Source organism: Phyllobates terribilis, unplaced genomic scaffold (assembly GCF_046119375.1).
Source record: "Phyllobates terribilis strain yellow unplaced genomic scaffold, ASM4611937v1 Scaffold_1__5_contigs__length_1240528914, whole genome shotgun sequence".
NCBI lineage: Eukaryota > Metazoa > Chordata > Amphibia > Anura > Dendrobatidae > Phyllobates > Phyllobates terribilis.
In genome coordinates this window covers 1,030,656,431-1,030,680,122 of record NW_027362761.1, presented here as the reverse complement: position 1 = coordinate 1,030,680,122, position 23,692 = coordinate 1,030,656,431, and the positions used below count along the sequence as shown (strand labels likewise).

The following is a 23,692-nucleotide window of genomic DNA, read 5'->3' as shown; positions in this document are numbered from 1 at the left end:
GCCGTAATAGTACGACACAGTTGGCTGACATGTGCCCCGCAAACAGCCCTCAGGTGGAATAGCGATCCCATCCCTGCTGCTGTTAACCAGTGTAAGCTGCTGTCAATCTGACAACTGCATTTTAACTCTCATCATTGTGTTTAGCAGGGATCAGATAAATGAAGTTCTAGTCTCCATGGAGACTATTGAAGCCTGCAAAAAGTGTTTTAAAAAAAAAAAAAAAATCTATATCCTTCTCCCCTTTTGCCTCATCAAAATAAGAAAGAAAAAAAAATCAAATACACATATTTGGCATCGCCACATTCAGAATCGCCCAATCTATCAATATATAAAAGAATTAATCACTCAGTAAACGGCGTAACGAGAAAAATCAAAACGCCAGAATTTGGTGGTTTTTTGGATTTTTTTTTTCATCACTTAAATAAAGAGGAACCTATACAAGGTTTGGTATCTATGATCTCATAATGGCAGGTCAGTTTTAGCATTCAGTGCACATGGTAAAAATGTATGCATGTCTTTTTCCAGTACACCATAGGTAAACCAGGATATCGTTCAAAAGTACAACTTGTCCCCTAAAAATTAAGAACCTCACACTGCCATATTGACTGAAAAATTAAAAATGATGGCTCTGGTAGAAGGGAGCAAAAAAACGAAAACTGAAAATGGCCTGGTCATTAAGGGGTTTATCTGATTATTTTTGTTAATGCAGAATAATGCATTTATGTAGTTACAGCTTTTAATTTAAAAGTCTAATTATGAGACTTCCTAATCTTCTTGAACTTGGAGGTAATCCTATCCCACTATGAAATAGATGTAGTAATATTGGCACATGCCTCCAATTAGAAATGTAGTATATTTCTTCTGGTTCGCTATTTCACTTACCCCATGTGCAGGGCATTGTAGTTGTAACCGTGAGCTACTGCAAACGGTCACTGGTCGTAACATTGATACCAAAGCTACTGCAATACCCTTCACATGGTTAATTCAGGATGCAGACGCATGTACCAATACTATGTTGTAGCAGCAATGAACACTAGTAAGGCTGTGTGCCCACTATGCGTTTAAACGTTCCGCAGCGGCAAATTACACTGCAGAAACACTTAAAAATGCATGGTAGAAGGCCTGCCATGTTCCCCAATGATAATCCGCATGTGCTGTGCACATGCTGCGGTAATTCCGCTGTGGATTATCATTGCGGAAAAAAAAACAAAACGCTGCACCTCCAATTATTTTGCGGAAGCGCTGCGTTTTTGCCGCCATTGACTTGCATTGAATCGCTGGGATTCCGCATCACTGCATCTGTACATGCGGAATCCATGCGTTCAATGTGGGGATGGTACCGGTGTGGAGGACAGGACTCTCTCCCGGACCTGGGTACCATAGTTTGTTTTTTTATTTATTATTTTTTTTTTTTTTACAGGTTCTATTATACTTACCTTCTGATGGCCCCCGGTCTCCTTTTTCTTCACTTGCTGGCAGATCGTGGTGAACTGAAGGACCTGCGCTGACGTCATTTAGTCATGTGACGGCAGGTCCTTCAATGTAGTGTACCGCGAGCTGCCGGCAAGCCAGACTGAGCGAAGCTAGACTCTGGGCCATCGGAAGGAAAGTATAGATTTATTTTTTACCATTCTTTGGGGTCACGCTATATAAATCCATGCTGGTTGCATGGATTTATATAGTGTGACCGAGTTGACAAGCACTTCCAAGTGATGCTAAAAGCGTTTGGAAAGCGCTTGACAACTCGCATGCCGGAAATGCACATGAAGAACGCTTCATTTCCGCATGTCCCTGGCAGGAAAAACGCATGTACATCCGCATGCATTTTTTCTGTCCGGAAAAAATCCGGAGCATTTCTGCATCGTGGGCACAAACTTTAAGGCTATGCTGGAGAATCTCCTACTGTACATATTGAGGCCGGATTCATCAAGACTGGCGTTGTTCACACAGGTCTTGATGAGGCGGTGTGCTGGAGTCAAACTCCTGATCTGTGAGAGGTGCACACGATTTCACGAATCTGGAATGTCTGACAAGTGGTGTGCACTGCACCAGAAATCTTAGGCCAGTGAAGTACTGGAGTGAGATTTCTCACATGGAGAAGGCCACAGTTTGTCATAATTAGGCTGCTGTGTCCCACCCCTGCTTCGCCCATTTTGTTGGAACCGGGAGAAACTAAAATAAAACCGCTAAGTCATCAAGTTTGGGCTCGACTCAGAGTTGTGCCTAAATTTTACGACTTTTCAAAGCTTTGTTGCCAGAATTTTGATGTGAAAGCTTTAAATTGGGGCCTTCTCAGCGTCCAAAGGATTCTTCTTCTTCCTGGCTGGTAAGTCTGCATGGCAATAACCAAAGACTTGGCAGCATTAATTGTAGTCTACTGCACTATTCCTGAGATCTATGTAACTTCACAATTGACTGGCACGTGTTAGTTTTTATGTACTCAGGAGTCTTGTCTGAGGTTAGTAGTTCTGCCAGAGTGGGGACAGGTCTCACTAATAAAGTGGGACTGGGCCTCATCTCCTTCCTTCTAGGAAGCCCCAGAGCCAAATGGCTTTCTGGCTGTGCCTTGTACCCTCCATACCAGGTTGCTAGTCTATTGTAAACAGGTCCCCAAACCTTGGCGAGACAGGACCCTTAAACTGAAAACCAGACTGCAACATGACTCCTCTTGCTAATACAGTAACAGGATGCCTCAACTGTGCCCCCTGATGACTCCCTGGAATCAGCAGCTGTTACTTCAGAAAAATGGCATTAAAGGTTTGAAAAGTCACAAATTTATTGTGCATCAGCAAATTGGCTAAAAATGTGACCTATGGTGTTTCCACACTAGTTTTAATTGGCTCCCTTTTAAAATGGTGGGGCAGGTATGGGGCTGTGCCCACACCCGCCTGTCAGATTCTTCAAAAATCAGCGCTCTGTACTCCAGAAATGCTTCTCCAGTCAGAGGGGATGCACCAAATTCTTTAAGTGTCATGCACCTATTGATGAATTCCGTGTCATGTACTCCAAGCAAGACTGGCGCAGTGCTGCTGGGTTCTATGCCAGTCTTGATGGATATGTATGGAGCATGTATGTTATGCACTTTCAGGCAGGTTTTGAAGTGAGCCCACCTGGAAGCTGTGTATATGCTCTCATGCTGTGGATTATTTTTTTTTTGCAATCGATTGATGAAATCGACGACAAACTGCACACATTGTGTATTTTGTGGCTGTAACTAATCCAAGTGGATGTATCTGGATATTATTTCCGACTGGATCTACTTCCAGCTCCACTTCTGGAGGAAAAAAACTGCTTGTGAATTTCCAGTCCCAGCGTTTGTTTTTTATTTCTGTAGAGAACTCTGAATGGAGCACATTATCCAGACATGCAGGTACAGATGATAATCCCTGGCATTGTGTGCACTCGGCAGGACTCCTTGTCACATGATGACTACTTCTCACATGACAGTCATCAGCAGGCTGCCCAGTGTAATGATAGTCTTCCTGCAGAGGGTGTGCACTGCACTGAAGCCCGGCCTTCTGCCAAACAGATGTCTGGGTCTTGTGACTTGCATACTGTAATGTATGGTCGAGTACTATAGATCTGGGAAGCAGCAAGTCGTACCTGTCAGCATGTTATCTGCGCTCACTAGACTGAACCTGGGAAGGAGTGACTCTTGTCAGCCCTGGATCTCCGCCGTGTCTTCTGCTGAAGGTGGATTTGCTTCTGAGTTAATGGGATAAATATTGTAGGACTCTTCCCACTTTTTTTTTTTTTTTTTTTTTTTCCCCCTCGGTTCTTCAGCCACAATGTGTGGGGGCACCCAGAAAACTAGTGCCCAACCTGGGTGCTGCTCAAGAAGACTAAGGAACAGGTGGATTGCACGCTGCCTGCTTGCCGACAGGTGTAAATACTCCGGGAAACGTCCAAGACGAGCGGCTAACTGTCCTGACATTGACTACACACAGCCAGGGTAAATATTCCAGGGTTTTTGTAATGGGCACAGATGTATCTTGCACAGAGTAATATTAAGGCAGGTAATAACTGTTTATAGGTTTGGTTCGTTTGTGGTTTTTTGTCATTCGCTCTTCCCAATAAAATGTGAGGCTGTCAAGACTAGGCACAGAAACCCATTGGTATTATATTAGTGTGTGTACGTACAGTTCTATTCATAGTGAGGATTGTTGGGCTGAACAAGCTTTGTACACAACCAGCAAGTTCATGTACTGTGGGAGGAAAATGTATAAAGGTCATGCAGGAAGACAGTGTGTATATAATGCGACGTATACCCTCCCCATACGTTATCAGCCAATTCTGTGAGACTTTGAGTTTGGCTTCTTTCCTTTGTGTATGGGCACCTTACCTGGAGAATGGCATTACTATATCGGCTGTGTAACCCTTCTGCGGATATAAGGATGTTGGTAGAATAGGCTATGGGTTGTGGTGATTCCAGTCTGTGGCTTTATTTCCCTGCAGAGGACCGGAGGAGCACAGTGCGGGGCATCACACCATCACAGCAGGCCTGGCACAGTGCTCTGCTATTTTACAGTGGGATGAAGCTTCAGACCATGGCATAAGAAAAGCGATGATTAGATTTTAAGGTTAAGGGATCATTTTAACAAAAAATGATCCTAATTGCATAAACTGTATCTGCCACTAATAGAGTTAACTGATCCAAGCAAGAGCATGCTCAAAAATGTATTTAAAAAAGAAAAACTTACTTTATCATTGAACATGTATGGCAAGTTTAAGCAACTGTTAGGTCCGTGTCACACTGCTATGGAACACGAACCGTTCTTGTATCTGGAAGAATCTATTTAATTTTTCTTTACCCATCTCTGAAATGTCGGATCAATGGGAACACCAAAATGAGGGTCCCGTGGGGATTCCCGCTCCTCACAACTGCACTCTGCTGCGTCTTCAAATATCTATGTGGCTGACTAGAAGAACTATAAACACTTGGAAACTACAATTCCCAGCAGACCCAGTCAACATTTCTAGGGCATTATAAACTGTTTTTTGATTGCAAAACAAATGGTCTTCTGCTCTAACAGTGTTTTACTCGTCCAAGAATGTCTCCCTGTGAATGAGCAGGAATTGGCTGGCCTGGGTACTGCGGGGTGACGGATCGTGACCAGCGCCCAGACAATGCAGAATAGAAGTGCAGCCGTCAGTCTGCTCAGCAGATTTCCTCATGTGGGTTTAGGGGGGTGAATCCAGTCATCTGATAGTCTTGTGCTTTACTAGTGGTGCCTGCATCCCGGCAGGGCTGTACTGCCTGCATCCCGGCGGGGCTGTACTGCCATGTGATGCGTATTATTTTTCTAGCCCAAGAAAGCAATGACGGACTTTGGTTTCTTGATGTCATGAATGTCTGTGCCTCTGTCGCATTGGATCTGGTAATGATGTAATGTCGGCAGCGGTGAAGTGTTGCGTTTCTCATGTGTTTAGTCGCTGATTTATAAATCCTTTGTAAAGCTGACATTGAGGCCAAACATGTGCTGTGCCGTCAGCCAATAATATTGGAAAAGTGTATACAACGCTCTTATAGGAAGAGAGCCTGTCGTAAAATAACCCCAAATCTACTCCTTACGAAGTGTAATTTCCTCCTGTTTAAGTCCACAATACCAACAACTCAGTCCTGTAAACGAGTGCCAGACTATCAGATTTTCTGGATTAGCAAAAGCCAGAATAAAGCAATGTCTTTGTAGAATGGGTTTTGAGACCAGATTGGATTATCAGTCATATGGTTTATTTATCTGTTAACTAGTAGACTATTTAGGAGGGGTAGTTACAGGAAATAATTGCACCCCCACCACCATGAATAATAAATTCCTGCATTTACTGAAGCACAGAGCCGACCCTAAACTTACAGACGTGCATGTGAAGCCTGAATCCTGCGCCCTGCCAATACTGTCTGGCTAAACTCCATGTTTTCCATTTCCAGCTGGCCTTGTACAGAGTTTGACTTGAACTGCATCCGTCTGATTGTTTACCAGGACTGTGAAAGGCGCGGCAGGCAAGTGCTGTTTGACTCCAAAGCTGTACGTGAAGTAAAAGATGAAAACCCGCAGGTGAGACTTTTTTTTATTTATTTTTTTTTTTATTCTAGACCTGCTGATCTTTCCAAGGGCAAAACTAGTTCTTCTCCCTGTTAATTTTTAGTGGAAATACGATTTTTAAATTTCAACTATTGAAATATGGTCGTCATCACTTTTTTCTTTAACCAATTCATCAGAAATATTAATGTAGTCTATTTTTATTAGATTTTGCTGCATGACTGCCTTCTAGTTTTCTGGCTTTGGCTCCACTACTACAGCTCTTCATCGAGGTGTTCCAGGTGCTGTCTAAATGCCCAATTTTGCCAAACTAACCTAAGACTGTGCTGTGGTTACATAGCATAGCTTTTTTTTCCCCCCTTCCCTCAAACATTGGTCACATTGCGTAATGCAAGTGAATAGGGTCTATCTCTCCAACATGCTTTATACTGCAGTTCTGACTGTTCAGTTTATAATTGCATGATTACCAGTGCAGTGAACATGCCCTGACCTGATGCCCACTACAGCAAGGACTAAAATACCACAAAATAAATGACCTATGCACGTATGTAGTGTCAAGTGTATCTTAAAAGTAGTGAAATGTTTTAAACGGTTTGTTCCCCTGTAATGTTGCAGGAGATGGTCGTGTAGCTGTGAAATGTTAGTTCCTCTTCGCTCACACTCGGCTGTGTGACCTAACACCTAAGTGATTAATGCGGGTGTGTGCACAGTGCCTAAGAGCAGCACATGATCCCTGAACTGCTGCCAAGTAGCCATGCATGCAATGTCTGACTGATCAACTGCTTGTGAGCACAAATGGGTCAGGCCGTTTAATATTCATGCCTGTGTCACTGACTTTCATCCACAATGAGAAGGTTGTGTGGGTCACCAGGTCCGTAGTATTGAAATCTGCAGATTAAACGCCATACTTTGTCCATTGTAAGTGAGGAATACTCAGAATTCATTAAGCACATGGCACTTGTGACTCTATTACTGCCCCATAATTGTATTCATAAATGGCCAGCAATTGGGGGCAGCAGTGTGACAGATTTATAGATGCTATGTAATTGCTTCAGCAATTGGCTAATTAGCAGAGGCTCCCCTAGCTAACATACATGGCCAGGAAGGGAGTCCTGTCAGAAGTTATCACGAATTGCTTCAGCTCAACACTTTAACGTCATCCTCCAACCTCCATCTCTATAGAAGACTTTGCTGCTCATTTCAAAAATGAGTGACTAAAAAAGCCAAATCTTTTCTGCTCAACCACTACAACCCCTATGTATAAATTGGTCCTTTCATCAACCCTTAATCTACTAAATTAGTGCATGCCCTCAATCTCCCACCTTGAATACTGCAAAATCCTCCTCTGTGGCCTCGCTGCAAACTCTCTTGCACCTCTCCAGGCTATCCTTTAACTCTGCTGCCCAACTAATCCACCTCTCCTCACTACACCTCCAGTTTTACCCTCTGCAAATCCCTTCATTGATTCCTAATTCCCCAACGTATCCAATTCAAACTACTAACATTAACCTACAAAGATTAATTTGTCCTGATATCTTCCAACACCTAATCTCCGGTCCTCTCAAGACCTCCTTCTCTCCTCCACGCTTAAACGTTCCTCACCCAATCGCCTCCAAAACATTTTCTGAGTATCCCCCATCCTCTGGAATTCTGTGCCTCAACACATCCGATAATCCGCCACATTTGGAACTTGAAAGCTTACACCCTGCTGCTACCACGCCCCCGTCTCACATGGCAAGATCGCTGCTGTGTCACGGTTTTGGTGACGCAACAGCGACCTCACCAGCGATGTCGCTATGTGTGACACTTTGCAGCAATCAGGCCCCTGCTGTGAGGTCGCTGATCGCTGCAAAGTGTCCTGGACCATTTTTTGGTCGTTGCCCTCCCGCTGGTCAGCACACATCGCTGTGTGTGACCAGCGGGAGCAGCGATCAGGCTGGTAACCATGATAAACATCGGGTTACTAGGGGCACACGCACACCTAGTATCCCGCTGTTTATCATGGTTACGAGCCTGCTAAAGTGAGCGGTGCACCTCCCGGTCACCGTAGCAGAGTGGTAACCATGATAAACAATGGGTTACTAGGTGCGCGTGTGCCCCTAGTAACCTGATGTTTATCATGGTTACCAGCCTGCTCCTGCTTCAGCAGGCTGGTAACCGGAGCAGGACATCGTGGAAAGATTCTTTCAACGATGTCGCTGCTCCCCTGATCGTTGGTGAGCCTGCCTGTTTGACCGCTCACCAGCGACCACATAGCGACGCAGCAACGATCCCTGACAGGTCGTATCGTTGTCGGGATCGTTGCAGCGTCGCTAAGTGTGACGGGGCCTTAAGGCCGCAAGACTTTCTCTACCAGTCTGTCATTATTTTCTTCACTGTAATCTATATTTGTATTTTGTATGTAACGCACCATGGAGGCAACTATTATCTAGGCATGTTGCCTCTTTTCCACCAGAATCTTTCAGTGTTAAATTATCTTATTTTTTTTGCTGTTGTAGAACTGAGCTATAGGATAGGGGTCTGGAATTAATCTCTGACAAGCACTGACTGGCACTATATTTTGGGGACTGTGGCAAGCTGTATCTGGTTAACTTCTACAATGGGGGCAGCAGGGCGTTTGCCAGAGGATGCGAGGCAGTAAGCAAGTTGGCGACTGCCTGTAAGCTCTACTATTCTCCCCTGCTGTACATTGTAATGGATGCTAAATAAGGAATAAAGGTGTTATCCATTGGAGTGTCCCATCTTCTCTTCCATACATGCTATACTTTTAGGCAGTGTGGCTGATAAGACATGCTGCACATGGAACACCAATATTTGTAACTTAATATCTATATTTTTATTTATATCTTATAAGACTTTAAAAAATGACCCACGTAAACCACAGCAGTGTCTGTAGGCGCAGAGTCTGGTATTATTGCTCGGTTGAATGTAGCGCAGTAGTAGACTCGGCCTATTGAGGGGCAGTGAGTGTTTGAGGGGAGCTTTTTGATTTTTTTAGTGTCCCATTTCCTGCTATGCGTTCTAGTTCTATAAGTAACGCGCCCATGTTTGTTCTCCACTTGACTTTTTTTTTCTAGGTTCAGGTGCAGCAGATGTACAGTATTGTGATTGTTTGCAGATTGTTATCAGAAGTGGGTTAATGTATTTTGCAGTCAGTACGGACACTGCTCTGGAGCGAGGACACTTTTAATGGCTTTGTTTTTGCCTGTCCTAGCATTGTCGCACACATGACTGCTGCGTGCACATTTAATAGCCTCTTGATAGTCACTTTGAAGATTGCATAGACCAGATAGCTGGTGTTTGCTCAGGGACTTTATACAGAGAATTGTAAATATTTTGCGCTACACAAGTGTTAAAATGACTGCCCACTTTCAGGCTTTAGATCTTAAAGCGGAGTGTCTCCGCGTGATAGAAATACAGCTAAAAATCTGACTCACAGGAGCTCCCACTGTCATCTGGGTGTCACCATTGAGGCTTCTTCCTCCCTGTGCAGACTAGTCCTATCCAATTGGTGCTGATGGTGTGAGACCTAAGAACACACCCCTTTGGCAATAGACTGGAAATCCCTAATTGGCTTATTCCTCTAGAATATTTAAGAATAAGATTAACAGTAAAACATATTTCTAATGAAAATAAGAGTTTCTACTGAAATGGTCATGTTAGGAGAGCAAACTGATCCTGTTCAAATAAATATAGTAGTAATGTTAAATGAATTAAAACTTTGTCTTTTAAACAGAGATCAGGAGAAGAGGCTCCAACCAGATCCAAACCCTGTCAGACCAGCAGCAGTGGAACATGCACAATCTCCTCCCGAAATACAACCTCTGGATCGAGCCAGCCTGCCAGGCAGCAGCTCCCCAAGTACCAGGTAGGAGCAGGTTGTTTATTAGTAAACTTTACTTCTACCATTTGCATCTGCAGTGAACATACAGATTCTACTGGCTTCTTGTAACATTGTGTCTTTGTAAACTGCAGACCTTCATGTGTGCTTGCAGGATAGCGGTATAATTATCATGAAATTAACAAAAGAAGCCACAGCTTAAATAAACCACATAAAATGTTTAATTAGAAAAAGTGGGCTTTCCTTTTTAGAGGGAGTCTGAGTACACTTCTTACCACTAAAGCCTTGTCCAGATCTCCCTTTCTTAGCCTGCATCTGTAACTTTTCAGGCATGCACATGAAACATCAGTGTGCCTAGATCTCTATTGCCAGATCAAGGACAAAAGGGTGTTTGTTTAAATCTACATATGGCAAAGTGTGGAATGGCTGAGACTCTGCTCCTCCATACTTCTCTTTCCTACATCTGTATGGCATTCATCATTGGTCACTGTTAAGTCTCATAATTTTTTTTTTTTTAGTAAGTATAGAAGTTGAAAAAATATCCATATCTCTGATCCGAGCATTGTTGTTCCTCCATCCTATTTCCCCTTCCACTTATGGGCAGACTGCAGCTAACTTACACCTTCATGTCCTGAGTCTGCATGAACCTTTTGATTCCCTATTTTGTGCTTCATAGGAGGTTTACCATGCAGCTTGCCGGGCCTCCTCTGCTCTGTGCCTCAATGCCAAAAGCCTCTGGATCAGGCCGGGGTCTATGGTTGTAAACTCCCCAGACACGCACATCAGGTTTGAGACTCTGGAGCCCTTATTAACTCTGACACCTGCCTATATGTGCACATTTATTTAGCCTCCCAAGATCTAATACTTCTCTTCTGTAGTAGTCCTGCTCAAACCCCTTTTCAGCATTCTCCGACTGCATTAAGGATAGAGCCAGTATAGAGCAAGACGGTCTAAATTATTGATGGCCGCACTAGTTTTGTTTGACCAATGAGGACACCCTTTATGTTAACTATGAGCATATTTTTACCTTCTAGGAGATTTGTTCTGTCTACATAATGACATGTTTTCATAATTGTAGGGACTTTAGTGACCAGCTTTTAAAAGGAATGTCACCAGGTTTTTGCCACATGTACGAGCAGCATAATGTAGGGCTAGAAACCCAGGTGTTGTATCACTGGTTGCGTGCTGTTTTGGTCCGTTTTATCAGCAGGAGATCCTCAATAAGAGCACTGGTAAACCTGCTGCTATGTAGTCCTCCATATTCATGAGCTCTGTACAGCCCCATCCACACCATTGATTGGCAACTTTCTGCCTGCGCAATGTACTGCCCAATCAATGGTGTGGGCAGGGTTCTACAGAGCTCCGCATTCAGAGAGCTGGTAGATCTGCAGCAGAAAAGTGATTTTTATCCAATCGACAGCAAGCAGCTCAGTAAGTGATACATTGCTGGAATCATGGTCTTTTCCCCCTACATCGTGCTGCTTTCAGATGGGATGGTAAAAACCTCATGACAGATTACTTTTAAAGCAATGGAAGCATCCTGACTGCACATGTTCTCCTCCATCATTCCCATTTTGAAGGACTTGATTCCACAATAGTCCACTACAACCACCACCTTGTCTCTATACGACCCAGAATGTGACCTCCATGGGTTAGTAGGTGACTGCTGCAGCCCCTCAATAGGATCTTCTGGGCCTCGTCTCTGTGGCTGTTCACCTTTTATTTCTCGGGCCAGGCTTATCTGGAGTCTGCCTGGTAGCCAGAGAAGCTGATGGTTAGATTGTTGCTCCATTTGGATCATGCCTAGTATTGCCATAGTAAGTGACACTGAAATTTGGGAATAGTGTAATATGTTGACAACCTTCCTAGAAGCACGCTGCAGTAACCTGGAGCTTAAAGTGCAATTTCCAGAGTTTATTCTTAACACCAATTGTTTATTTAACAATTTACCTTAAACTTTTCTACCTAGGATTCTGAGGTCAATGAAAAGCAAAAATAGTATGGCATAAATAAGTGCTTTTATTTCTTCCTACACCAACATAGGTGTAGTTAACAGAATACACAAAAATAACTAATTATTTTAGAGGAAAAATGAATCAATTAAAACGAAAAATTGAACATGTGTGTGAATAGTCACAGTATCCCAAAAATACATGAGTAGAAAATAAGACTTTGTTCCCGTCTCATGACTCTGAGTCACTGAACAAACCTGTAACGCGGATTACAAATGCACTTATGATCCTTGGGTGTTGCCTCACATGTAGTATCCAGGACAGGAGGATACACCGCTGTATCAACTGCTGCTAAATGCCTCAGACAATGACTACATGAATCGTGATCATTCCACTGATACTAGTTGGTGTTTCTGCTGAAATGCAAAACTCCCTGTGTATAGTAAAGTTGTGCCCTTCACTCCAAACAATCAATCTGACTGACATGAAGGGTTCCCTTTGCTGACAAGTGCTTTACAGAAGATATTCCTGTGTCTAACCTCTTACCCCCTGCCACCTCTGCTTATATGGTTGTGCAGTTCCTATTGTTGATTCTTACGTTATGTCCCCATAGTGATGTTGCATTGGCGAGAAATCGCTTTTTTTTTTTTTTTTTCTTTTCTTGCAAATTAGGCTGGAAGTGCATTGGGGTGTAACGATTTATTCCCTGCTCCTCAGCCCTCCTATGTATTCCTGGACTAGTACCACCTTCCTCTGACAGGTCATTGAATCTTTTAGAATATATGCACACAGTCAGTGTTTACACAAGAAACTGCTGTAACAGGAAAAATCTCTGCATAAAATGTGAGCCTTTCCCATTCATTTGAATGGGTGAAAAATGCTTAAAAAAAACAACTCCAAATTTGAAGCAGTTTCAAGTCTGCATGTCCATTTTTAAAGGGAAAAATAAGTATGTACATGAGACATCAAGAATCTTATTGACTTTGTTTTTGCAGTGAAAATAAATTGGTAATTGGCTTTAACATCGTGACTATCAGTTTTAACCAGAGGAGGGCTGAGGAGCTGGAAGTGTATCATTGCGCTCCAATGCACTTCCGGCCTCATTTGAATATAACTTTCAAAAAAAGCGACTTCTTGACACACTTTTAACATTTGTCAATCCATGCCTTTGTCCCTATGTAACCACACAAGTGGTTTGGTGTATTTTGTCTACGTGTGTGACAAGCTATATTTTTACAGTACACAAAGCCAGCCTCCGACGTGAATATGCTGGGGGAGATGATGTTCGGGTCTGTGGCAATGAGTTACAAAGGTTCCACCTTAAAGATTCACCTAATCCGGTAAGTTCCCAGAGCAAGTGTTACCTGATATTGAGCCTAAATTTCAAGAAAGCAGAATGGAATCAGAAGCACCTGTTATTCAGACCTTGTCGAAGAGGCAAGAAAAACGTAATTATGTGATTTTATTGCTGCTGCCTCTAAATTCTGAGGGAGGGCGTCTCATTTCCTCCGAATTCTGGCCTGAAACTGGAATATGGGCAATGAGTCAAGTAGTGAAATCATTAGCAAATGTTTAGTTCATGTTTCCATGGCACCAAAGATATGACTCCCATCAGGGAAGTAGTTCTGTTGTGGATCAAGATTGACTGACTGCAAAATTTGGTGATTACAGCACTAAAAATATAAAGGTAATACATAAGTTTCTTTTCCTATGTGCCGTATTGGTGTAAGACGTGAGCACTGCATACTGAGATGAGGACCGATTGGGCAGAAGCTTTGTCTATTTTCTCAAATTCCCCAAAAGAGAATACTAAAAAATGGAGGTGAAGTTTGATGCGTTAAACTTCACCAACCAGGAACTACACTTAAGCATCAATATTCCTGTAGGAAATGATCAGACATGTGATAAGGTGTCCCTGTGTATTATGCAACAAAGCAAATGAAGCAGGACACGGCTGCTTTTAAAGGGTTAATCATCTAGAGGAGGATGTAGCTTCTTGTTGGGGTTACTTAAAGTGTCTCTATAGATCATCAGCCATCCACAGTAATCCTGTTATATCGGCATGTGTTTAATTTTTGTTGTAGCTTCTGGCCTTCATCTTCCCCAGCTGTTCCAGAATGCACATGTTGCATGAAGACTACAGCATAGATCTTCTTGTGTTCACATGCGCACACACGCCCCACTCTATGGTATCTCTCGGCTTAAGCAGGGAGTCATGCACAGATGTCAAGATAGTGAGACATTGGAGATCCCAATTTTGACTCCCTTTCTACTTACTAGATAACATTCTTTTGAGAGAGATGGAGATGGACATAGTCTGAGTGTCCGCCTCCAGAAGGCGTATACGCCCTAAAATGACGCACATTAGAGCGCATGTTAACTGTCAGCACAAATAGTCTATGGCCCCGTCGGAAAGCATACTCCCGTTTTGCAGGGGTTTGGACATAAGCCCCAATGAGACCAACTAATGGGTGGCAAAACGCAATGTGAAAGCACCCCAAGATTAAAATTTCAATTACAAAATTTTAATATTTTGCATCAACAAATTTGAGTAATACTGAATACACCGCACATCAAAAACGACTATAGTCTAGTATTTTGTATGGCCTCCATGATTTTTAAGGATGGCACTAAGTCTTCTAGGCATGGAATGAACAAGTTGCAACATTTTCTATTCTTCAAAAATTACCCATTTTAAAGCCTGGTTGTTTGGTGGAGAGAGGTGTTCAACTGGGCTCATAAGAGACGAGTTGAGTGAGCATCAACGAGTAATTCTGATCAGAAGACCAAATTGGCCACTGAATCACTTTTCACCTTGTTTTTCAGAAATGAAACAGTGGCCTTAAATGTGTTTTTGTATAATTATGTTGGAAAAGTGCAGATCTACCAATGGCACAGTGATGGTAGCATCATCTCTCGGTATGGAGCACTACATCTGTAAATTCATGATACCATCAATAAAGTGTTGCTCCCCAACACCACGAGGGCTCATGCAACCCTAGATAAGGACACTGCCACCGCCATGTTTTATTGTGGGCACCATGCATTTTTCTTTGTACTCCTCACCTTTAACTGTATGTAGTCAAAGGGTTTTGGAACCAATGCCTTAATCTTGGTGTCACCGCTCCAGAATAGAGTACCAATAGCCTTCATATTCTTCAGTATGGGCCCTGGCAAATTGTAGACAAGCATTAAGAGGGTCTTCATCTTGTAGAGGACTCCTCTGAATGTTACTCATCTGCAGTGTACGCTGTATTGGGTCATGGGAAACGCTCACCTTTTTTTTTTACTTCTATTTTAGCTAACTGCATTGACCTTGCATGTCTGTCTTCAACCATCCCCATCAGAAGACTCTCTCCTGTTAAGGTGTTGACTTCCATGGTCGGCCTGGACATCGGAGATGGTTGCAGTTCCATCTTTGTTAAATTTTTGTATCACTTTTGTTAAATTAATCAGCAAAGCTTTGCCATAATATCTTGTAGCCTTCACCCTGTGCGTGTGTGAGACAGTTCTCTTCCATGTGGTGCCATTGCTGATAGCATGAAATGGGACGGGGTTTTCTTTGATTAGTGATGCCCCTTTTATTGTCAGCTGTTTGCTGGCAACATGTTTAATGAATAATTAGACTTGCCTGTGACTGAGTTCTTAATTGGAATATTGTAGTCTAAACTTTAGCTTTGCTCTTTAAGGCTGTACTCCTCTTTTTGGCCTTGAATGAAATTAATTTTGCGCACAGAAGTAATTTTCCAATTTGCAATGAATGGTCCACATTTGTTGGGAGTTCTTTTTTGTATCCTGTAAAAAATGTTGATTCCGAAGGGAAACTGTGTGTGCATACATATACAGGTGCATCTCACTAAATTATAAAATCAAAAATTTAATTTTATTTCAATTCTTCAATACAAAGTGAAACTCATATTATATAGTAATTACAAACAGTGATCTATTTCAAGTGTTTATTTCTGTTAATGATGATGATTGTGGCTTACAGCCAATGAAAACACAAATGTCATCTCAGTAAATTAGAATACTTTATAACAGCTTGAAAAAATGTTTTTAAAATCTGTAATGTTGGCCTACGGAAATGTATGTTCAGTAAATGCACTCGAGGCTCCTTTAGCATCAATTGCTGCATCAATGCGGTGTGGCATGGAGGCGATCAGCCTGTGGCACTGCTGAGGTGTTATGGAAGCCCAGATTGCTTTGATAGCCGCCTTCAGCTCGTCTGCATTGTTGGGTCTGGTGTCTCTCCTCTTCCTCTTGACAATACCCCATAGATTCTCTATGGGGTTAAGGTCAGGCGAGTTTGCTGGCCAATCAAGCACAGTGATACTGTTTTTAAACCAGGTTATTGGTACTTTTGGCAGTGTGGACAGGTGCCAAGTCCTGCTGGAGAATGAAATTTCCATCTCCAAAAAGCATCAAGTGCTCTTAAATGTTCTGGTAGATGGCTGTGCTGACTTTGGTCTTGATAAAACACAGTGGACCTACCCCAGCAGATGACATGGCTCCCCAAACCATCACTGATTGTGGAAACTTCACACTAGACCTCAAGCAGCTTGGATTGTGCGCCTCTCCACTCTTCCTCCAGACTCTGGGACCTTGATTTCTAAATGAAAATTGGAACTCTAGGACCTTGTGGAGTGTCAATGACTGCCTTCTGGACATCTGTCAAGTCAGCCGTCTTCCCCATGATTGTGGAGCCTACTGCAACAGACTAAGGGACCTTTTTAAATGCTTAGGAAGCCTTTGCAGGTGTGTTTAGTTAATTATTCCAATTTACTGAGATAATGACTTTTGTGTTTTCATTGGCTGTAAGCCATAATCATCAACATTAACAGAAATAAACACTTGAAATAGATCACTCTGTTTGTAATGACTATATAATGAGTTTCACTTTTTGTTTTGAAGAACTGAAATAAATTTAACTTTTTGATACTCTAATTTAGGGAGATGCACCTGTATATTTTTTTAAATGGTATAATAGTAACATATCTGGGTGCCCTTATGCCAGCAGTGGCCTTGTGTCCAAACTGCACAATTCCTCCAAAAAAAAATCACCTGCTTTTCTTCTTGGGTTTGTTTTTTTAAACTCTGGTATCATATATTTTTCACAGGTGTACAGGCAATTAGTTATGTCTCCAAACTTTAAACTTCGCTTTCCCTTTTTTTTTTTTTTTTTTTTTAGGTGTCCTCTTCAGCTCATGATTAGTAAAGTGTTCTCTGCTAAAGTCGGTGGTTTCAGCACCAGCACGTAAGAAATATCTACTGACCTGTGATTAATATGAACGTCTCACCTTTCTAATTATATTAGAGGGGATATCCACTACTTAAACACCTTCTCAACACCCTTGTTTCCCACTATACTATTTTTCAGTGCAGCAGCTCTCATTTCATCCAGATGTATGTGATTCGTCTGAAAGTGGGGAGAGTAAAGCCAGCACTCAGTCCCGAGTAGTGGACAACCCCTTTAACAGTATAGTAGTTTACCTCCAGTTTTAAAAAAATTGCATAACATTTATCCACAAGTGTCAGTTGTAATCTTCTCTTGAATAAGGCCTTATTCAGATTTCAGTGACTTTTCATAAACCAATAGGCCAGATTTTATCAGGATGTCTGTTTTCTACTAAGACTCCTCAATGGTGTGGTGTCTTTTTGTTCTATCATGACAATCATGGTTAGATTCTGTCTAAGGCAAATTCTCACACACTGTCCAGATTTCACCCCCATCCCAAACTACATGTATGTGCATGTAGCGTTTTCAAAGACAAGTCGAGCAATACTTCTTGCATGGCCAGTCAGAAGAACCATCTGTAGAACGATTCCCCGTCTGACGTACTAATATCCAGTCTCTTACATATGCAGACAGGAGGAATTCTATAGGATTTTGCTCTTTATAACCTGACACAAATGTCTATCTGTAAACAACATATATTTGCACCATCACAACGTGTTTTGAGGTCTGATCATTAAAGGCAAAGAGAAACAGGAGATTGCTTTAGAGCAAAAATCCTGTATCAATAATATTCAAATTCTCCTCTCAAACTTGTCTGGCAGAACCATTTGTAGAGTGATCATGTTGCCATGCATCCTGCATGTAGGCCCTAATGTTGCTTTTTGTATTGGAAGAGCTATCTGCACCCATGTCTTCAAGTTAGTAAGTGAAATTTATTTTAAGGAACTCTTAAAAAGTATCCCCAGAAGCTTATCCGGGTGGGTGGGTTCATGTGGGCTAAAGGAATTAGTCTTATGTTCTAATGGAACTACACAGGAATGCATAATGGCCCTGATTTGTCAAGATCAGCTAGCCATCGTTCCTAGACCGTCTTGATCGAGAGGGCATGCTGATGTCGGAGGCTTCTGAATTATTACGAGGCACACGCCTCTTAACGAATCGGGCACATTAAGTGGGAATAATGGGGAGTAAGATTTGTGGCTTAAGGAACACCACTCGTCATGAATTTAACAATCAGAGGTTGCCATACCCCTGCGCCATTCCAGCTCTGCCCAGTTGTATGGAATTCTTAAGACATTTTTGTGCCATTCCCAACAGTCGCAAAATCTTGGTGCAGCCTGTCATTGCACTAATTTTTTTACAACTTTTCAAAACTTTATGTGCTGGAATTCTTAAACACCCACCCCAGACATTGCTATTTTATGGAAACAGACATAATTTAACAAATACTTGTATATTTTAATAAGTTGGCAACAATAGGAGAAGCTTGACAAACACTCCACATGCTTGGAGGCTATCCAGTTCTGTAAAATTTTTATTTGCTAGAATTTGTTCCCTAAAAGCTGTTTGGTTTAAGCCAATGTAAAAGTTAACCTCTTTACAACAAGTAGTATAGTTACTACTATAGACAAAAGGCCTCCATTATCTGGAGGTCAATTAAACAATATTTGGTCTTGGAACCAGTTCTAGATCCCCGTTAATAATTTAGTAGCCTCTCCCATGTTGGCTTTCTATTGACGTTGTTTTTTTCTGTTCCAGTATGGAGAACATGAGTCATGATGGCACAGGCCTCAAGCTTGGGGTGAGCCACACTGGACAAGGTTCATGTCAGACTGCATCTAGCCTAGGTATGTGTAGTATTTGGGTTAATAGCAGTACATTTTTTTGTATACTGCTGAGCATCACTGCTCTATTAACACTCTGTGATATCGGCCATCATGGACTAATAGAACTTGCAGACGGGTTGTCATCTAGATAAGCACATCGTCGATACCCACTTGTCCATGTTTCCTATAATTGAGTCTTTTATATCACCTTTTTTTTTTTATTTCGTTAGTGTCTTCTATTTTTGTGTTGTGTTTTTTTTTTTCTTTCAGTTGTTCAGTTTTTGCTTCTACTTCTTATTTTAGGTATTTTACAGATGTGTGGCAGCAAACTGCTGCCTGCCATGTTTGAAGCGCGCCCCCTCCGGCTCATCCGGAGTGCCTCTTTCTTTGCAGGTTTGTGTGGAATGCAGAATAACTTGAAAGCCACACAAATCCCTGTGTGATCGAATGATTAACAGATTTAGTGGTCCCGTTCAGGATTGCAGCGGGTCCATGCAAGGGTTGTAATTGAAGATACTAGAACACCTGCATGTCTGCTCCTCTGCCCTTAGTGTTACTGTAAAGCTAGATCATCCAGTATGGTAGCAATCCAGTGGACAGACCAACTTCTGATGTGATGACATGACATGAACCTTTGCAATCCTGAAATGACTTTGGGTTTCTCTATGCTCTTGAAAACCTATTTTTGCTAATTCTAAAGCCGTAACAGCTTTTTCTATAATTATTGTATTTAATGGTCACTTCTCACATCCTTTAAGATCTGGCAATAATGGCACAAAATATTACTTGTGTGACAAAGTTCAGTCTACCTGGATTGTTGGACTAAGACTATGTAGAACAAAGGGTTTGACTTCCTAGAATAAAAAATACATAAAATCTGTTTTAGTTTTAGCTGCTCTTTGTCATTATGCGTGAGTCACCCTGAACAAGTCATATATTCTATTACAAGCAGTGATAATGGAGGTTGTCCACACAACTACACAGTAGGGTGGATTCATTTCTAGGTGAAATGAAAGCTTCTACTATATTGCCTGATTTATTGAGGCCACCTCAGAAGTGGAGGTGTCGGGACTTCGGGCCACTGTGTATGAAAGCTCCCCAAAGTTCAATTCTATAAACCTGAACTTATCCAAACCACTTATCTGGATAACTATATTTTTAAGTGACTGTCTTTTTAGAGGAGTAGACTATGCTTTTTCACAAAGTTTGATCTTTCATGTGAACTTTTCTTTTTCAAAATTGCATGAAGATTGGTGGAGGTACTAACCTACTTGATGCTGGCTGACCTTTTTACATGCCTTTTATATTCGCTGTTGGCACTTGGTCCTATGTTGCCTATAATGAGTGTGATTGAACTTCTCATGACATGTGTAATCTATCGTGCAGCTCACAGCACACCGGTGGATATGCCAAGCAGGGGGCAGAACGAAGATAAGGACAGTGGCATTGCTCGATCAGGTATCCATTTCTTTAATTTAAACTTGTGTTGTAAGAATTTATTCCAAAGAAATTTGGTGATTAGATGCATCTTCATAGCACTTGTACACTGTGTGACAAAGTGACTGGTAAAGTGCTGGAAGGAAGATCTATTTCTCTGAGGCGATTGGCTTCAGTGAATTAAAACGGTTAAGTTTCCTCCAGCATGTTTGCTGAGAGGGGTTAATCCATCATTTGTAAAAGATCATGTTTTTTTGAGGACAACCATAGAGCTGGCTGGAGGTTGTTCTCCATATCTCCACATCAGGGTGTGGTCTGGGCTATTGCCTTTTCACTCAGGTGGTGTTCAGTATATGGAGGCCAGCTCCAGGGAGAAGAACTTTGTGTTATTTTGGGCTTATCTGAACCGTATGTTTTGCCAACCCTGAGTGGATGGACCCCGGTAGGTAAAAGGACTATGCTGGACATTTGTTTGTTTTGCTGTAATGCCAGAAGGGCTGTGTGTATTTTTATGAACTAATATAAATATATATAATTTAATAATGATTCTGCCATCTAATAAACAAGAAATTTAAAGAAACCATGTTCCGTGTCTACCTACGTGTGCAGCCGAGTGAGATGATCTACCACACTTGCTAGTTCTAGTTTTCCTTTCGTGTTTATTCAACTGGTATGAACACGTTTCCTTAGCCCTACTAGGTTTTGGTCAACTAAGATCTCCCTTCATTGTAAGGGCACTTTCACACTGCGTTTTGAAACCCGTTCGTTGGTCCTGTCCGGGCTTGCGTCCGAACCCTCTGCAAAACTGGATTTGGGTGGATGTGCCAAACAGTCCATAGACTATAATGTGGCCGACTGAGTGAACATGGGCTCTTTCGTGCATCATTTTTGGGCGTGTAGGCTTACTAGAGGCAGACACTCAGACGTAGTGCCCAAACGCAGTGTAAAGCACCCAAAGGCTACTCATGTGCTATGTTTGGTGTCCTGACTTTTTTTTTTTTTTCTTTCTGCTCCAGCGTCTTTGAGCAGCCTCTTGATGACCCCTCTCCCTTCTCCAAGTTCCTCATTCTCAAGTAACTGTGCTAGCAGCTATCAACGGCGTTGGCTGAGGAGTCAAATTACAAGTTTGGAAAATGGTGTTGTGCCACGATGGTGAGTTGTCAGTGCTTGTGGAAAGTTGAACCCTGCACCATTGTATTGTAAACCTTTTCCTGCTCATGCGAAAAAATAAACTTATATCATTTGGATGTTATAAGGCCGATGTACACATTGACTGACAGGAGAGGGACCCTGTGCAAGAACAATATATGGGCACTTTGTAGTCCAATTGCTTATATTAATCCACCTCCCCTTACCATTGGTGTAACCTCCTGGGCCCTAGAGCTATGTCTGCCCCTGGACATATATTATATAATATATGTAGCATAATGTTGCCCAAGATAGATGGTAAAGGTATTAAGTGGACCCCAAAATGTTCTTGCATACGTTACAGGTGTCGTCACCCCCCCCCCCTCCCATCCTTGGGTCCATGGCTTTGTTTCGTCTTTTCTGCAGCAGTGACATCACATCGACAGCGCGTCAATGCTGCAGACAATTGCTGAGCTCAGCAGCTTGTCGTCCATATGCTTTATCGGTCTCTCCTTTAACACTGCTTGAAATGATGGCACTTCTATTTGACCCTGCATGTAGTGGAAATGCAGCTTTTTTTGCATTTCATAAGTGTCTAAAATCTCGTTTGGTCCTGTTGTAATTAACACCCCCCCCCCCCTCCCCCTTCATGTATGAGGAGTCCCGGCTATGTGCTCCTGAAACGTTTCCTTAGTATAAAATCCTGCCATGTATAATCTACACGAGCGATTTTTATTTGCAGGACCACAGAAGAAACCTTTAGTATGGCAGATGAAGGTTACACCTCCAACCCAGCGATGATTGGGCGAAAGAAGATTGCAATCAGTATCCTCTTCTCCTTGTCTGAGGCAGGGGAAGCACAACACCACTTCCAAGACTTCTTTTTCTCACATTTCCCTCTCTTTGAGTCACACATGAATAAGCTAAAGTCTGCAGTAGAGAAGGTAACCCAGCCATCTTGAAGTTTCAAAAGCATTATATGGCTTATACTAAGATTGTAACTTAGAACCTTGGCACAGGACACGTCATGCCTTTTTGATTGCTGAGGATCCAGGGTCATTTATCGACATGAAGCGTGGGTCGGACGTGCACCCTACTTCTCTAATCTGTGGCACTGACTTAGATTGCAGAGTTTTTTTTCTTTAAAATATTAACTTGGGACCCTCAGCAATGCAACAACTGATAACCTTTGCAGTCCTTGAACAGTTTCCAGCTATGGGCATTAATACTATTCATACGAATAGCTTTGGAGGCTGTCCTACTAGGACAATCCCCTGCTCATATTCCATCTGAGGTCTTCCCATCCCTAGTCCTCCACCCATGGTCATGACCCCTCTGAGTTGTTGCTTAGGGTCTCTCATGGTATGGACCCTGCAAGGCTATGGCCGCCCATTGAATTTAGAAGCAGCTGTGTAATACTGCATTTTACTTCCAGGGAAAACTGTGGTGACCATTTTCCTCTGATAGTGGCTCATGCATGACATGGCTACCTGACTCCTCTTAAAGGGTTTTTCCCACAAAGAACGTTCATTTTAATCCATAGATCTTGGAATAATAATAACTTCCACAATTGGATGTGATTCAAATAAAATGTTCCTGTGCTGAGATAATCTTATAGATGTGCCCCTGCTGTGTACTGTGTAATGGCTGTGTCTGACCGTGTGGGGACATGGTCTGATCATACCACATCTCCTGGGCGGAGGGGGAATATGCACACCATGTTCCTGCACGGTCAGACAGCCATTACACAGTACATTTATAACATTTGCTTGGTACTGGAATTTTTTTTTTCAGCTGCATGAGATGAAAAGGCAGCACAACTTAATCTTAACATTTATTAATATAATCTAAAGGAGAGCAGTCAAAAATATTGTGTTCGAAAAAATTCCCTTTTAAAAATGGTACAAAGCAAGCCACGTAAAATTCTACAATAATCTATGACTTATGAAACGAAGCATTCATCTGAACTTTATAAGATTGGTTATACTATTGTCTCCTGTGTTCCTAAGCAAATTGGTATGAGACACATTACATGCCTCAACGCATGAATGCTTTAATGCTTGTAGTACCGGGAAACGCACATAAGATGGCACTAGTGAGCAAACTAAAAGCTAATGTGACACAATGTATTGGGCCAAAAAAAGAAGGGAAGAGAAGGAATAACATGCTCAAATGTAAATCTGATACATTTAATTAATGCTTTAGTGAAATGTATCAAGGTGTTGTCCTTGTTG

At 42.1% G+C, this 23,692-nt stretch overlaps 1 protein-coding gene across 3 annotated transcripts in view; it reads left to right on the top strand.

Annotated features, from left to right (window-relative positions):
- FNIP2 (folliculin interacting protein 2) overlaps positions 1-23,692 on the top strand; it is a 61,791-nt gene that overhangs the window by 17,573 nt on the left and 20,526 nt on the right. The window contains exons 1-10 of one of the 3 annotated variants that reach the window (XM_073644687.1): positions 3,476-3,952; positions 5,927-6,053; positions 9,775-9,906; positions 13,071-13,171; positions 17,020-17,085; positions 18,826-18,914; positions 19,197-19,286; positions 20,280-20,351; positions 21,347-21,482; positions 22,201-22,402. In XM_073644687.1, coding sequence (XP_073500788.1) covers positions 3,789-3,952; positions 5,927-6,053; positions 9,775-9,906; positions 13,071-13,171; positions 17,020-17,085; positions 18,826-18,914; positions 19,197-19,286; positions 20,280-20,351; positions 21,347-21,482; positions 22,201-22,402 — 1,179 coding nt within the window. In that variant the 5' untranslated portion in view covers positions 3,476-3,788. Of the gene's footprint in view, positions 1-3,475; positions 3,953-5,926; positions 6,054-9,774; positions 9,907-13,070; positions 13,172-17,019; positions 17,086-18,825; positions 18,915-19,196; positions 19,287-20,279; positions 20,352-21,346; positions 21,483-22,200; positions 22,403-23,692 lie in introns of those variants that run through there. The other 2 variants (XM_073644698.1, XM_073644708.1) reach the window with 2 other exon arrangements.